At 43.1% G+C, this 13,958-nt stretch overlaps 3 protein-coding genes across 8 annotated transcripts in view; 2 read left to right on the top strand and 1 right to left on the bottom strand.

Moving 5' to 3' along the window:
• Positions 1 to 7,619, top strand: part of LOC113206526 (rho GTPase-activating protein 12) — a 34,273-nt gene extending 26,654 nt beyond the window's left edge. For 2 of the 4 annotated variants that reach the window (XM_052267973.1, XM_052267971.1), the window contains 12 exons: positions 3,518 to 3,619; positions 3,699 to 3,868; positions 3,948 to 4,017; positions 4,135 to 4,278; positions 4,372 to 4,596; positions 4,682 to 4,808; positions 5,047 to 5,142; positions 5,709 to 5,846; positions 5,927 to 6,102; positions 6,195 to 6,333; positions 6,413 to 6,518; positions 6,604 to 7,619. In XM_052267973.1, the coding sequence (XP_052123933.1) occupies positions 3,518 to 3,619; positions 3,699 to 3,868; positions 3,948 to 4,017; positions 4,135 to 4,278; positions 4,372 to 4,596; positions 4,682 to 4,808; positions 5,047 to 5,142; positions 5,709 to 5,846; positions 5,927 to 6,102; positions 6,195 to 6,333; positions 6,413 to 6,518; positions 6,604 to 6,775 (1,665 nt within the window). In that variant the 3' untranslated portion in view covers positions 6,776 to 7,619. Of the gene's footprint in view, positions 1 to 1,285; positions 3,037 to 3,517; positions 3,620 to 3,698; positions 3,869 to 3,947; positions 4,018 to 4,134; positions 4,279 to 4,371; positions 4,597 to 4,681; positions 4,809 to 5,046; positions 5,143 to 5,708; positions 5,847 to 5,926; positions 6,103 to 6,194; positions 6,334 to 6,412; positions 6,519 to 6,603 lie in introns of all 4 variants that reach the window. The other 2 variants (XM_052267974.1, XM_052267972.1) reach the window with 2 other exon arrangements.
• A 118-nt stretch (positions 7,620 to 7,737) lies between these two features.
• LOC113206502 (zinc finger protein 302-like) lies at positions 7,738 to 9,842 on the bottom strand. Its single transcript, XM_026422610.2, has 5 exons — positions 9,593 to 9,842; positions 9,332 to 9,469; positions 9,175 to 9,255; positions 8,360 to 9,066; positions 7,738 to 8,277 (listed from the first exon to the last, which is right to left on the bottom strand). The coding sequence occupies exons 1-5, from the start codon at positions 9,716 to 9,718 to the stop codon at positions 8,043 to 8,045; spliced, it is 1,287 nt and encodes a 428-aa protein (XP_026278395.2). The 5' UTR covers positions 9,719 to 9,842; the 3' UTR covers positions 7,738 to 8,042.
• A 259-nt stretch (positions 9,843 to 10,101) lies between these two features.
• LOC113206503 (ribonuclease H2 subunit B) lies at positions 10,102 to 13,319 on the top strand. Of its 3 annotated transcripts, XM_026422612.2 has the most exons (8): positions 10,113 to 10,166; positions 10,247 to 10,359; positions 10,637 to 10,775; positions 10,870 to 10,966; positions 11,088 to 11,202; positions 11,337 to 11,507; positions 11,592 to 11,818; positions 12,051 to 13,319. In XM_026422612.2, the coding sequence occupies exons 2-8, from the start codon at positions 10,272 to 10,274 to the stop codon at positions 12,138 to 12,140; spliced, it is 927 nt and encodes a 308-aa protein (XP_026278397.2). In that variant the 5' UTR covers positions 10,113 to 10,166; positions 10,247 to 10,271; the 3' UTR covers positions 12,141 to 13,319. The 3 variants fall into 3 exon arrangements, with proteins under 3 accessions (XP_026278398.2, XP_026278396.2, XP_026278397.2); XM_026422613.2 differs by having other exon boundaries at positions 10,102 to 10,359; positions 11,921 to 13,319; XM_026422611.2 differs by having other exon boundaries at positions 10,104 to 10,359.
• Positions 13,320 to 13,958: the final 639 nt, after the last annotated feature.

The following is a 13,958-nucleotide window of genomic DNA, read 5'->3' as shown; positions in this document are numbered from 1 at the left end:
GCACCACCCTAGGGCTCCCCTTTGGACTCCCGTTTGGACTTCCCTTTGAGCTCCCCGTTGAGCTCCCCCCTGTGGGCTCCCCCTGTGGGCTCCCCCTGTAAGCTCCCCCTGTAGGCTCCTTCTGTGAGCTCCTTCTGTGGACTCCTCCTGTGGACTCCTCCTGTGGACTCCTCCTGTGGGCTCCTCCTGTGGGCTCCCCCTTTGGGCTCCCCCTTTGGGCTCCCCGTTTGGGCTCCCCCTTTGGGCTCCCCTTTTGGGCTCCCCTTTTGGGCTCCCCTTTGGGCTCCCCTTTGGGCTCCCCTTTGGGCTCCCCTTTGGGCTCCCCTTTGGGCTCCCCTCTGGGCCGCCGCGCGGGGTTGGCCTGGCCACGCCTGGCTGCGGGCGTGGCCGTGGCCCGGGTCGGTCTAGGCGTTGGCCGCGGCCACGGGCGCGGCTGGTTGCGGCGGAGCGGGTGCAGTTTTGCTGGGCGCTGATCGATGGCTTTTCGCGGTCAGACGGCCACGGCCTCGCTGGAGAAGGTTTTAAATCAGGCCCTGCCTGCTTGTCTGGTCAGCGACATGCCACGGCCTCGCCGTTCTTGGCCATCCTCCGAAGCCTCGTCGCGGCGCTAGAGGCCGGAGGTGCAGCCGTGGTGCAGCGTTCTCTGTGGGTAACCCCCCCCCCCCACTTCCCTTTCCCCACGTGTCTCATGTCAGCGTCGGCGTCTGTTTACCGCAACAGCGCACGCGGCCGATAATCTCAGCGGTGACTCGCTCGTCGGGGACGGGGACCGGCTGAGCGCCTGGGTCGGGTCAGCTCCTCCTGACTGGCCTACTACTCCGTCTTTTCAGATACGCGCCTCCGTCAGCCACCCTGGCGCCACCGCGCCCCAAAACGAGTGCACAGGCAGGCGACACGGGGCAGCTTCGTTTCATTAGGCATTAAGACTGCTTGTTCGTGGTGTTCGGATATTGCACAACTGGATAGGGGGGGAGGGGGGGGGGTACGAGAAGGCTAGTCCGCTGGGGCAGGATGGACAGCGTCACAGCGTCAGTGTGTATGAGGTGTCCTGGTCAAGGCCGGCCCGCCGCCGGCTCCATCCATATCCGGCCCGGCCGTTCGCACTGATTCAGTCTCGGGCCTGGTCGATGTCGGAGCCAGAGCGGACGCCGCTGGCGATTGGTTCATCCTCACTCTCCTGCCCATGTCCCTAAAGAAACAACTTGCGGCCGTGTAGGGGTGGGTTGGGGTTGAGGCTGCGCCCGCGACCCTCCCGGAGACCCAGACTCACTCTCTTCCCGCGCAGGACCCAGCTGATGTGGACGGAGCACCTGTTGCTTCTGGCCGCGGGGGTGGCGGGGCATGGAGGTGGCGCCGCCGGGGCAGCCTGACGGGCGCGGGCTCAGCGGGCTCAGCGGGCTGCCGCCGGACGTGGCGCTCTGGCTGCTGGAGCTGCGCGAGGGGCTGGGCCTGCCCGCGCTGCCCTGGGCCGACCCTCCGCCGCTGCTCCGCTCCTCCACCCTGGAGGACCTGTCCGTGGAGGGCCCCGCCATGGATGCGCCGAGGCAAGGCAACGAAGACTCGGACGACGACTCGGACCGCAGCGTGGATAGCCTGGAGGAGGAGGTGCTCGTGCACGCCGTGCACGTCTCGAAGCCCCTGCCCCCGCCGCCGCACCGCGAGGACGACATGCTGGCCCGGCTGAGCGGCGGCGAGTGCCGAGCGCTCCCCGCCGTCCTGGAGGAGGACGAGGACGACCTGACGCAGGACGAGGAAGAGGGGGACGAAGAGGAGTCGGTGACGGTGCTGCAGGCGATGGGCTGGATTGAGTCCCCTCCCCCTCCTCAAGCACGCTCGGTGCCACCGCCCCGCCGCACCGTGTCGGCCGGCACCTTGGCGACGGCGTCCACCTCCACCTCCCCGGCAGCATTGCGGCGGACCAGCAGTGCGCCCCAACTCCTGCCCAGCTCCCCCACGCCGTCGTCCTCCCCAACGCTGACGCCCGCCACTGGCAGCCCCTGCGTGTCGACCTTCTCAACGTCCACGGCCTGCGCAGAGGCGCTGGAGAGCGCGGAGGCGCTGTGCAGGGACCTGATGGAGGAGGAAGAGGACTTGGACCGCACGCTAAGCCAGAGCGGTAGCGTGGACGACGACCTGGTCTTTGACGACGAGTTCCTTGCCTTGTGCTCGGAAGCTAACCGGCTCGTAGAGACATGCCTGTACCCTACCACGGACCCTGGCAGCACCGGGGCCCTTGTGCCCGGCCCCTGCCCCTGCCCCGTCACCACCGCGGACCTCGCCCCGGACATTGCTCCGCCCCGTCCAAAGTTCGACATCAACTCCATCTTCGACCACGGCGGACCGGAGCCCCCGCAACCCCCAGCTCGGAAACGACGGAAAGCACTGGCCAACCAGCGTACGCGGGAGCGGCAGCTGGCTCCAGAGTTTGCTCCAGAGTCTGCCCCAGAGTCTGCCCCAGAGTCCGCCCCAGAGTCCGCCCCAGAGTCCGCCCCAGAGTCCGCCCCAGATTCTGCTCCAGAGTCGACTCCAGAGCCACCGCTCCGGCAACGACTAGAACGCAGGCTCAGCGAGTCCGGTGCCGTGGCGGAGCGGGGTGCGGTGCGCTGTCTGGCCAGCGAGCTGCTCCTCATGACGCGGGCCAGCGAGCGCACACAGCTCAAGCGCAGCCGCAGCGTGTCGGCGGCGGACCAGGCGGTCCGGCAGCATGTGGATCCCGACCAGCAGCCGGAGCCCGCCCTGGCATTGTTCGCGTCGTCGCCCGAGTTGCGCTCACCACCGAGCCCTCGGGCCCAGCGGGGTCTCGTCCTTGCCCCTGACGCCTATGTACCTCGCGGTGACCACCCCGACGATCGTCCCGTCCCCTTCGTCGAAGCGGAACCCGAGGGCTGCAGCCCAGAAGTGGAGTGTGGGCGGGGGCGGCGCAAGAGCAGCGTGTCCAGCGATGTCGTGGCTTGGCAGGGGGACCTACTGTGGGCGGGGTTGTCCGACGGCGAGGACGCCGAGGGTGACGCCCTCAGCTGTCTGGAGACCAAGCAGGTAATGCAAGTGCGTCACTTTCCCCAGTCCGTGCGCATTGCCCACCTGATCTCGTTGTGCACTTCTTATAGTATTCACTCCTACACCAGCTGCCAAATGTCCCCCCCGTGTGGTGTAGCAGTCTATGCTGAGCATGGTTGTGGCATGAAAATGATGATCCCATCATAAAATACAAATGTTCTAGAATGCTTGTTACTGTTTTGTTTAAAATCGATAGTTACAGTTCTGATCAAGATTGAATTGAGTTGGGTGAGGTAGATCTTGACTTTTTTCCAATTACCATAAGACTTGATTTTCTTATGTGCTAACTACGGCAGGATCTTCTATCACCTTTGTTCTACCCATAGTAAAAGAAACAGAAAAGTTAAATTTTAAGTGAATTAGTTCATTTACTTTTGAACCATTGCTCCTCTAATGAAACATATCTTTTTGTGTACTTGCCCTCAATGTAAAAGCATTCCTTTTATATCTTTTGTTACAGTGGTTTTCTTCTACTGACAATAAGGGGCGAGTGTACTTCTTTGAAGAAAATAGTTGTGAATCTTCTTGGATCCTTCCTGATGTTAATTCTTCTGTCACCCAGGTATTTTATTTTCTCTTTATTACTGAATTATTATTATGTTTCCATGTTTGCTGATTCAGTTGCCTGTAACATTTAAAAGGAATCAACTTTTGAAGATGAGGGTTGCCGGCAAGTTGACGATCCTGTTTTATCTTCAACTCCAAGAGATGATGAGAGAGATAGGCATGTCAAACCAGAAAGAAGTGAGAAGCAAGAAAAGTTGTCACTACGAACAACTAAGTCACGATCCATGGTCATAGTTGACAGCGGGTAAGTTAGTAATCTGTGATACCTTTCTCATGTAACAATATACTCTAATGCAGAAACTAATTATTTACTCTCCTTCTAGTGTTAATAAAGATATAAAAAATATTCCTTCGCCCCGAAATTGGCCTAAACTTCTTGATGATGGTGATATGGTATAAATCTTTTTCTAAATATAAATATATTTATATATAATTTATTTTGAAATAATATTAGCTTTTTGCTTAGATTCACTTTCATTGTTAAATTTTACTGTTTTCTATTGATTTTAGTGTGTTCTGAAAGAAGGCCCAATGTACCGGACAAAAATTACTGAAAATGGGAAAAAATTACGCAAGAACTGGGCCTCGAGCCATGTTGTGTTAACTGAACTATTTCTTCTGTTATTCCGGGATGTTAAAGCATTCGCTGCTATGGTATGTTTTGTTTTCCAAATTTCTTTTGATGCCAAGGAAATATTTCACAGTTTAAAGTGTTATTTTTATTCATCCATTCATCTTATTACACAGAAATCTTCAAATCAAGGTATTGGTGGGCCAAGACCAGAATTGTGTGTGGATCTAAATGGAGCCCTCATCGATCAGGTCGACCGTGGTGATAAGGCCTCGGTCACAAGTAGAAAAAATGTGTTTTTAGTAAGCACAGTTTTGGGTTTGCAAGTTCTATTCCAGTGTGACTGTAGTCAACAGGCAGAAGAGTGGTTTAATGCAGTTCACACTGCAATTCATAATTTGGTAGGTAAAAAGCATGTATACATCTCATCTTTATAATTATATGCCAAAGAAACTAACACCTTTTTTTCTCTTTTGCTTTAATTAGCCTTCAGGATTTGATAGTTGTCCACGATTAAAGGTAACTAAAGAAATGGATCGTTTGTTTGCTGAATCACATTCACCTGAACAAACCAAGAAGTTTCCTCGTATTGGCCGTTCCAAATCGGTCAAAAGTAAGTATTAACCTTTTATTATTAAGATCTGTAAAGTTGTTCTTATTCATCAGGATCTGTGCAGGGTTGTGATAATATGCAAAAGAGGGGACCCCCCTCCCGCCTTCCCTCCTCTTTCTCTTTCTCTCTCTCTTGATGTGTAGAATTGATGGAAAAGCTGGTGGGGGGAGAAGGGTAGAGATTGCAGCATGACTGCCTATAGTAGAGGGAGTGATGGGGAAGTGGGTAATTGGTGCAGGGACTCAAAGTGAAGCAGAGGGCTACAGCCTGCTGGCAACATTGTCCTACTGTGGAACCAACAACATGAGTTTGCCATGGCGGCAGAGCTGGAAAGGTATTTTAAATATTTTCTTCCTCTTATTGTTAAATGGATTAAATTAAATTGATAGGTTTAAAATTTTAGTATTTCATTTTGCGTGTTGTAATTGTCTTGCTTCTGAGGGCAATAGTTAAAATGCTGCTTTATAAAACAGGAAATGGAAACTGAGCACCTGCATTTTTATTTTGCTGGTTACTGATAAGGCTTATCTAAGAGAACCATCTGCCCACCTCCTCTTTTACTGCAAACTGTGAGGTTGTGTCTGTTTCTGTTCCGTCCTGTGTTTCATCTTAGTATCATGTATAGTGATGAGAGAGAGGTGCAGACCTTCAGTGTTTTAAATGCAATCAAAGATCATATTTCGTTCAGTACTTCTGGGTCATATGTCGTCACATCAGCAGGTTGCAGTGATAGGGCAACAAAGTGGTATACAGATAGCACAGGTAGTTTCATCCAGATACTCCATCCAAAGGGCTGTTGTGTATTTCATACATCTTCTGTTTATGTCTTTGAATCATATTGTTGCAATCATACTATATTCTTATTCATCTAACTCTCTCATCATCTGTTTTTATCCGCAGTTAAAAACAAAGATGGTAGCATTGAAGACTTAACAGTGAGTGTAGCAGAACGCCAAACAAAAATCAGAGCCCGTCTTAAAAAATTTTTTAATCGCCGACCAACAATGGAGTTTTTAGTAAAAAAAGGAATTTGGAAAGGTGATTTATCTTTTTTGAATCAATTAATTTGCAAACTTAATATTGACTGATATTGCATTGGTGCTCTCTAATTTTGATAGATGAACCAGCATTTGGCAGTTATCTTGAACAAGTGTGTGGCAGCGAAACACCCAAAGTTCCAATGTTTGTACAACGATGCATTGCTGTCATTGAGAGCATTGAAGAAAATATGAAGACTGACGGTCTGTACAGAGTGTCTGGAAATCTATCTCAAGTGCAAAAAATTCGACTTCAGGTATGTTTTTGAGTCTTCCAAATGTCTCTCTTTTTCAATTTCATGGAATTTCCATGTAAATTTCAACTTGAATCTGGGGTTTTTCCATCCAGGTTGATCAAAATAATCTATCAGCCTTGGATCAAGAAGAAGATGTTCACGTCTTGACGGGAGCTCTTAAATTATTTTTCCGGGAGTTAAAAGAGCCTCTCATTCCATATGCTGCTTTCAGTAAAGCCATCAAAGCAAGTAGTATGTGTCAAATTATTTAGAGACTCCTCAATGGTTAAAACTACAAGCACATCTGTAGCTATTTATTTTCTTTTTGCAGCTCTTCAAAATAAGAAGGAGAAACTTGCTCAATTTAGAGAAATTGTTAAATCACTTCCTACTGCTAATCATGACACACTAAAAATGTTACTGAAACACCTTCTGAAGTAAGTAAACAAAGTACATGCTATTAGGAATTATGCATTATGAAGATGCTTTTGTAATTTGTTACACTTCTTCTTGTTTTTTCAGGGTTACAGGATACCAGGAATTTAACCGTATGCACATTCCTAATTTGGCAATAGTGTTTGGACCAACACTTATGTGGCCAGAGCAGGAATCATTAAACATGGCATTAGACCTAATGCAACAGAACCTTGTTATAGAGGCATTCCTACTTGACTTTGATAATATTTTTCGGTGAGACAGTATTGTAGATGGTTGTGTCCCAAATGATTGTGATAGTCAAGAATCAAAACAAAAAAGAGGACAGAAAAGAAAAAGGTTGGCAATATTTTTTATTCTGAAGAGCTTTTCTTTAATCTATTGCTAATCCACATGTAGTTCACATTTGCTTCAGATTATTTAACAATCCTGGTGATAATACACATCAGTCATTTGAAAAGTTTTAAATGTGGATAAGTAGCTGACTGTTTCAGAAGGAAAAGTAAGAAAAGCATTCCGGAAATATATACCTAAGAAATCTGATCATTGTGAGAGGAAAATAGACAAAATAGATTGCAATTATTTTTGTTACTAGTCTTCTGAGTCATTGTTAATATAAAATTACATACAGTACTTGTGTGTAAAGAATGTTGTATATTTGTGAACTGTTTTTTATTATAAAGTCAATTATGAAATTGTTGAATAGTCTGTAATTTATTTTAGCTTTGAAGATAATCTAAGAACTGTTTTACAGTTTATTTTTTAAACTGATATACCACGTGTAAAGGTTATCTGTTTCATGCATGTGGCATGCAAAAAATAATGTGATCTATTAATACTGTACCATTTTGTTATGAAGTCACATAGCTACATAACTCATATTTTTACTCTCATAGTTTTATCTTGTTGATCACCAGTGCCCTTTAAGTATATATCTATTCTTATAATAAAATTCTTGATTATATATATAATTTTTATTGCTTGATACAGTGCAAATGTAGTTTTATGCAAAGATTGTGAAGTTTTAGTTCTAAGACTCAATTTATGAATTTCAGAAAACAAGGGCAAAATTCATAAAATAAAGGCAATACTAAATCACAAAATTGCATTCTTCAATGTATTTTATTCCCGTTTCATTTTTGAAAGCTGTCGATGTGGGTAGGGAAGGGACTAGAGGGATTTGAAGTCAGCTGAAGCATGACAAAAGAATTGAGCATCCTATTATGAAAAGGTGAAAAGTATACCAACATGTACACCATTTTATTGTTGTAATACATACATACTCTCTACTGCCTCATTTAAGAGTACCTAACTAGGGTACATAAAATAATTTTATTTGAAAATTGAAAATGCAATGTTGTTAAGGGATAAACTGAAGACACATAGTATTTAAAAAGAAGTTGTGTGCAGGCCATAATTGAGGGCTGCTGCTTAAAAGATTTCAAATCACTCGCCTAATTTACTAAATAAGAAGCAAAACCATCAACATATTAAGTAGAAATTATGTCAGGAGTCTTATAAGGTAGTTATGTACTTGTGCCGTTGGCAGAGGTGGCAGAGTTTCCATTAGTGGGTAAACTTTCCTGTCGGTTATGCCTTGCACAATGCCGGTCAAAAGCTTCTTTATGGGTGAAAGCCTTCTCACATGCAAAACATTCATAAACTGCTCTGCCAGAGTGCAGTATCTCATGTTGATGAAGCTTGTCTTCGTGAAATTCTTGTTTGCAATAACGGCATTCCTTTAAAGGGCTTTCTGTGGAGCTGTGATATAAAACAATGATTTAATGGAAACTTAATGATTTTCATAGTTACCATTGACAGATAAAGGATTCAATGCACAAACCTGCGTTGGACTTTTACTGATGTTGTCTCTTGAGTCAATAATTTGTCAGCTACTGGAATAGTTTTACTTTTTTTGATGTTGGTCTGGCTGTCACTATCTTGAGCTGTAAGTGGGGAGGGAGGCTCTCTCTTCAGTGGTTGCTTGCTATTGGTACAACTAGAACCCTGTTTGTCTGATGAAGCATCAAAACTTTTACCAGCAATAGCACTTTTGCCAGCATCAGAACTTTTACCAGTATCAGAAATTTTACTAGGGTTAGAACTTTTACCAGCATCAGAAATCTTACCACCGTCAGAACTTTTGCCACAATCAGAAATTTTTCCAGGATCAGAACTCTTGCCGTCATCAGAAGTTTTATCAGCATCAGAACTTTTACCAGCATCAGAAATTTTACAACTATTTGAAAGTTTACTACCATCAGAACTTTTGGAACAATTGGAACTTTTGCTTCCGCCAGAACTTGCACTCCCATCAAAACTTTTACTACTGTCAGTGCTTTTACTGCCGTCAGTACTTTTACAACCGTCAGTACTTTTACTAACGTCAGTACTTTTACTAACGTCAGTACTTTTACCACCATCAGTACTTTTACTACCGTCAGTACTTTTACTACAGTCAGTACTTTTACGACCCTCAGTACTTTTACTATCGTCAGAACTTTTACTACCCTCTGAAATTTGACTATCTTCTTTCGCCACATTTTCTACCTGAAAATAAATAGATTCACAACATAATAAAAAGCTAAAACTTACTGTAGTTAACCACAACAGTATGTGTTAACAGATGAAAATGAGATTCATATTAGGAACACTTACATTTGAAAATGTGAAAAAAGTTGTCCCTACTCGTTTTCTTTTGGCTTCTGGGGCATCATTCGAGTCTGGAAAACCTCTTTTCTGGAACATAGGACAATGGCACATTTAGTTAGGGACTTAATGTAAACCCCCAGATAACACGTATCTTGAAACTTACTCCAGAAGTTTCAAGTTTAATCATAGCGGCCAATGTGAGCTGAGCATTCTTGGACTTTTGGTAAAACTCGTAAACTTGGTCTAAATTGCTTAGGCAATCTAAACAAACCTTCGTGGGCAGGGTGTCAGTCTCTCGAACCTGAAATGTCAATTAATACATTCAATTTATTTCTTAATAAATTCTTTAGCTGTTGAAGATTACAAGTTTATCACCAAGTGGCTGTTTTCCAATGTGAGAAACAGGGTTAAAAATTACACCTACTGTGACAGGTGAGCATATTCTCAGCTTGTGTGGCAAGTTATTTTTCCTCCCTGCTTCTTCAAAAATGGGAATAGAATAATTGACCAGCTCAGCGCAAAGTCTGCAGGTGTTGGAGGGAAGCACCATGATGTTGTTGTTTATTGTTGTCACCAATAGGCCTAACTATGATTCTTTCTTAATTCTGAAAATGCAACAAGCGGCCTGTTGTTGTGTTTTCGTCTTCTAACCAGCTTGATCCCCAATCCTTCCCGGAGTAGGGGGGAGATGCAGCCAACCTGTTGGCAGAATGCTAGAAGTTACAGTTTGGCATCTCTTGTAAAAGTCAAGATAATACAGGTTCGGACCGAATCCGGCAGCAACAACAGATTATCCCGGGAATAAATAAAATAGAAAACAACAACTATTTTCGAAATATTATTGATTGAAGAAATGTGGTGCAGGCTCATTTATGGGTTGGCACTGATGGCTGATGCAGATGTACATATACACATTCATATTCATATTGAGATGCTTTCGCGCCTGTCAGTTTGCTTCATTTTTTTGTTTGTGTTCTGCATTGTATTGATTTCGAAAGGTTAGGCGTACTTTGAATGATATTTAGTAAGAAACAACATTTGAACTTCTTTGGAACTCTTTGACTTTTCGTTCAACCAGGTCTAAGCTTTGAGAGCTGTTTAAGATGCCCAGAGTTAAGGGATCACCTTCTAAGTGTATAAAATCAGGAAATCCCTCCAACCCTGCCTGCTCATGGTTATTTCTTATCAAAGGTAAATTTTCACTCATATTTCAATATTATTTATACATCCTATCAGTTAATCTTTTGTGACAGATACAATTAATCACTCATTTTCTCCATGATTTTCTTTGCAAATCACATGTAAAGAAATTTGAAGCAATAATGTTGATACTGTACTGTTTGTTTATTATTTCATGTTTTGCAAACAAAACTTGTAAGATTTTTCATCAGGTGTTAAGATGTTTGATCCAATATTGCTTTCTTTTTCACTACTAATTACGTTTTGACACTGTCTATCTACCTCTCAGGAGATCTTGTTGATCAGGGTGGTCGTCCTTTGGACATAGTTAAGCTACGTCATCCTGCTTCTGGTGAGACTGCTATGTTTTTGTTTAGTCCTAATAATGAGACTGTGCAAGAATTGATAACTTTTTCTGAAGATAAACGGTTCGTATTTCACTCTTCCATTACCTATATTATACTTATACTGCTTATATCTTTTTATACCTTAGTGGCACTATCCTTGTGACTCTTTTTTTAGGTCCTGGTTCATTGACGATACTGTGAAACAGGATGGGAAGCTACAACTCTCAACACCATTTGACCCTCTCTTTCTTGTTGTACCCTATTTAGCCAAGGTATTTTTATTTTTATTGTTCTTTCCTCTTGTTTTTGGACAGTCATAATGATTGTTTGAGGATTTTTTACCTCTCTGATCTAGAAATTGTTATCTATGAATCTCTGCTTGTATTTGTAAAGGCAACAGCTACAGCACCTCTAGAACAACTTCTACATGATGAACAATTTCCTGAAACAAGTCGACTGTTGAAATGTTCTGGAATGCAAAATTTATCAGTCATAGCAGATCGAAAAGGTAAGGTAAAAGTTTTTTAATTTTATAGGCTTCAGCTTTGTCTAAGTACTGTGTTTCACATATTTACAAGTGTCTTAATCTCATTTGATCCCACAATTATGTTGCATTCTGTTTTAAAACGATGTTGTTATCAGGAGATGAGGATCTTAATGCATATAAGTTTAATGAAGAAAAACTAATGAAATGGCTTGAAAAGAAATCTGAAAAGGTGGCTGAAGTCCTCAAATCAAAGAATGTTCATGTGTTGGGTGGCTCCTTGTCAGCCACTTTTGTAAAGAGTTCTGCTGATGCTGTGGCTTCTAAAGGTAGTGGTCTAAATTTTGTCTTTGTGTGTATTTAAAATAAAAATGACCTCTGTGATTCTTATTATTGGCAACTGTCCCTCACAGAGGCTTTCATGAAGTATGCCCATGGCATCATATCGGAGTACCTTTCAGAAGATTTAAGCGCCAAGCTTTACCAGCATCTTAAGTTACCTCCTGATGAAACAACTAGTGCCAAAAGAAAGTCTGTGCCTGCATCAGATCAGAAAGATGTCAAAAAGATAAAACTAGATGATGAAAATGTTTCAGAAGTATCAAAAGGAGATGCTCTTGATTTATCCAAATCAGAGAAGGTAAGTCATACTACCTACTGTTATTTGTGCAATTATTTTTAATTCATCCTGTCGTAATTTTTGATGTTGTTGTTCTATCTTTTATTCCTATGCCGCCTTTAGAGTGGAGAAAGGAATGAACACAAACATGACTAGCTTTGCCACCAATGTTTCCACTATTTTTTTTTTTTAAATTGTAAGGCTCACATAACTGATTCGTAAAGTATGTTTCTATTTTTCTTTTTTTCTTCAGCAAGCTGATAAGCTTACAGCAAAGGATAAAGCAAGACAAAAAGCTGCACAGGGATCCAAAAGTATTATGTCATTTTTCAAGAAGTCATAGTGCATCCTTATTTTTAGGTGGTATCTCAATTAATTTTGTGTTGCAAGCATAAGGCAGATCTGTTTCATCTTTTCTTCTCCATTAAACTGTTGCCCTCAAAAGCATTACCTAACTAGTATTGAATGTTCGTGTTTAGAAACACAAATTAAAATATCTTGATCATTGTGTGGAACCTGTTTATTTAAGATAAATTTAATGTTAGATTCTGTCATGGATATTGCTGTAGTGGTATTCTGCATTCATTGTCGAGTTAAATTCTTAATTAAGCATTCCAAAGTTAAACTGGTTTTTTTCTTCTTTTTTGTCACGAAGACTTAATGTGTTGTGTACATCAAATCTGTACAAAAAACCTTCCGAATATTTCAGGTATGTTCTATTTGTTTTGTGCCATGTTTTTCTGTTTCATTTCCTCTTCTATTTCTTTGTTATATGCATTTGGAAAATTGTGCTACCAGCCTGCAATGACCAAGTTCATACTTATACATAACCTGTCCTTTTAATTTTTCATTTTTCTATTGCTGAGCAAATTCAACTGTACGCTACATGATCTTTTATTTTTATGTTGAGTGGTGGTTTTAACTATTTCTGTAAAGTGGAGGGACAGCAGCCAATTTATATTGCTGTGATAACTCTTTTCAGAGCTTCCTTATACTCTCTTGTGTTATTTTTTATATTTGTGTTGTTATTTAGTCTAAGAATAAAGGAGACTGTTTGAGAACTAGAGTTTTAAAGACTGGCTCAGTTACCATTTGATGCTTCAGCCTTATGTGAATGTTGGCATGATATTAAACTGTTAGGCTGAAATTCTGTTCAATGCCTATTTATCTTTAATGTTCTAGGTCTGATTGAGTCTTTTGTACAAGAGTGTGGTGTATTTATGATTTTTCTTCTAATGAACAGAGTCCCATGTGCTCAAAGTTTGCAGCTCTGCATTCTAGAATACATTTCAACAGGATGACTTAGAGACTTTCAACCTTGCTTTACTGTGTTATAACATTCCATTGCCCCAGTTTAAGTCTGTTTTTATAATGTGGTAACCTAAGAAAAATCAACTTGTGTAAAGATAGTCCTGGCTTTATGTGAAATGTAAAACCAGTTTGGTCTTATCTACTCATGTTCCTGTAACTAATCCCACCGTTTATTTTGAACTAGCGACACAATAAAGATGACCAAACTGCACAGGCTTCCATTTCCTTTATATTTTGCTTCCTAATCGAATCTATTAGAGGCGAACGCCTGGTAGGTAGGCAAACTGGTTCCCATTATACTCCGCTGTGTCGCGGGCGCTCGCTCCTACACTCCTGCCGAAACAAAACAGCTCCAGAAAGCTGTCACTCCCGATACCTGAGCAAATGCTGTTGTCCCGAATGAGTTGGTATGTAAATCAGAATGCTTCCTGTGGGGTAGTAATGTGTAAATAGCTGTTTGAGTGGAACCCATAACGCCCCTTTCATCGGGATACAATCTCACTGCAAGGTTGAATTTCGTCACTTAAACGTTATTTTCGTACCAGATAATACAATGTTTACGGTCAAGGCCTCCCTAACGTTGAGACATGGGAGTAGCAAAATCCCTGGGACGGTCCAATTTTAGATATTGATCAAGATACATAACGGAGAGCCCGACCCCCTTTCCGAACACTACAGCGACGGAGTAGCGCCGCGCAGTTAAAACGTGGGACAAGAGATCGCCCGGAAAGTACGTCCGTTTTCCTCAGGTTCATTCCGTTCAATTCAATTTTGAAATGGTTTTATTGAAGTCAAATTAAGTTACATTTGGATTTTACATAGGTTGGTGCGCTGTTGCCCGTAGGCCTTT

Source organism: Frankliniella occidentalis, unplaced genomic scaffold, assembly GCF_000697945.3.
Source record: "Frankliniella occidentalis isolate FOCC.00 unplaced genomic scaffold, Focc_3.1 Scaffold62, whole genome shotgun sequence".
Taxonomy (NCBI): domain Eukaryota; kingdom Metazoa; phylum Arthropoda; class Insecta; order Thysanoptera; family Thripidae; genus Frankliniella; species Frankliniella occidentalis.
Note: the sequence above shows the minus strand (reverse complement) of the source record. Positions and strands in the feature narration are given on the sequence as shown.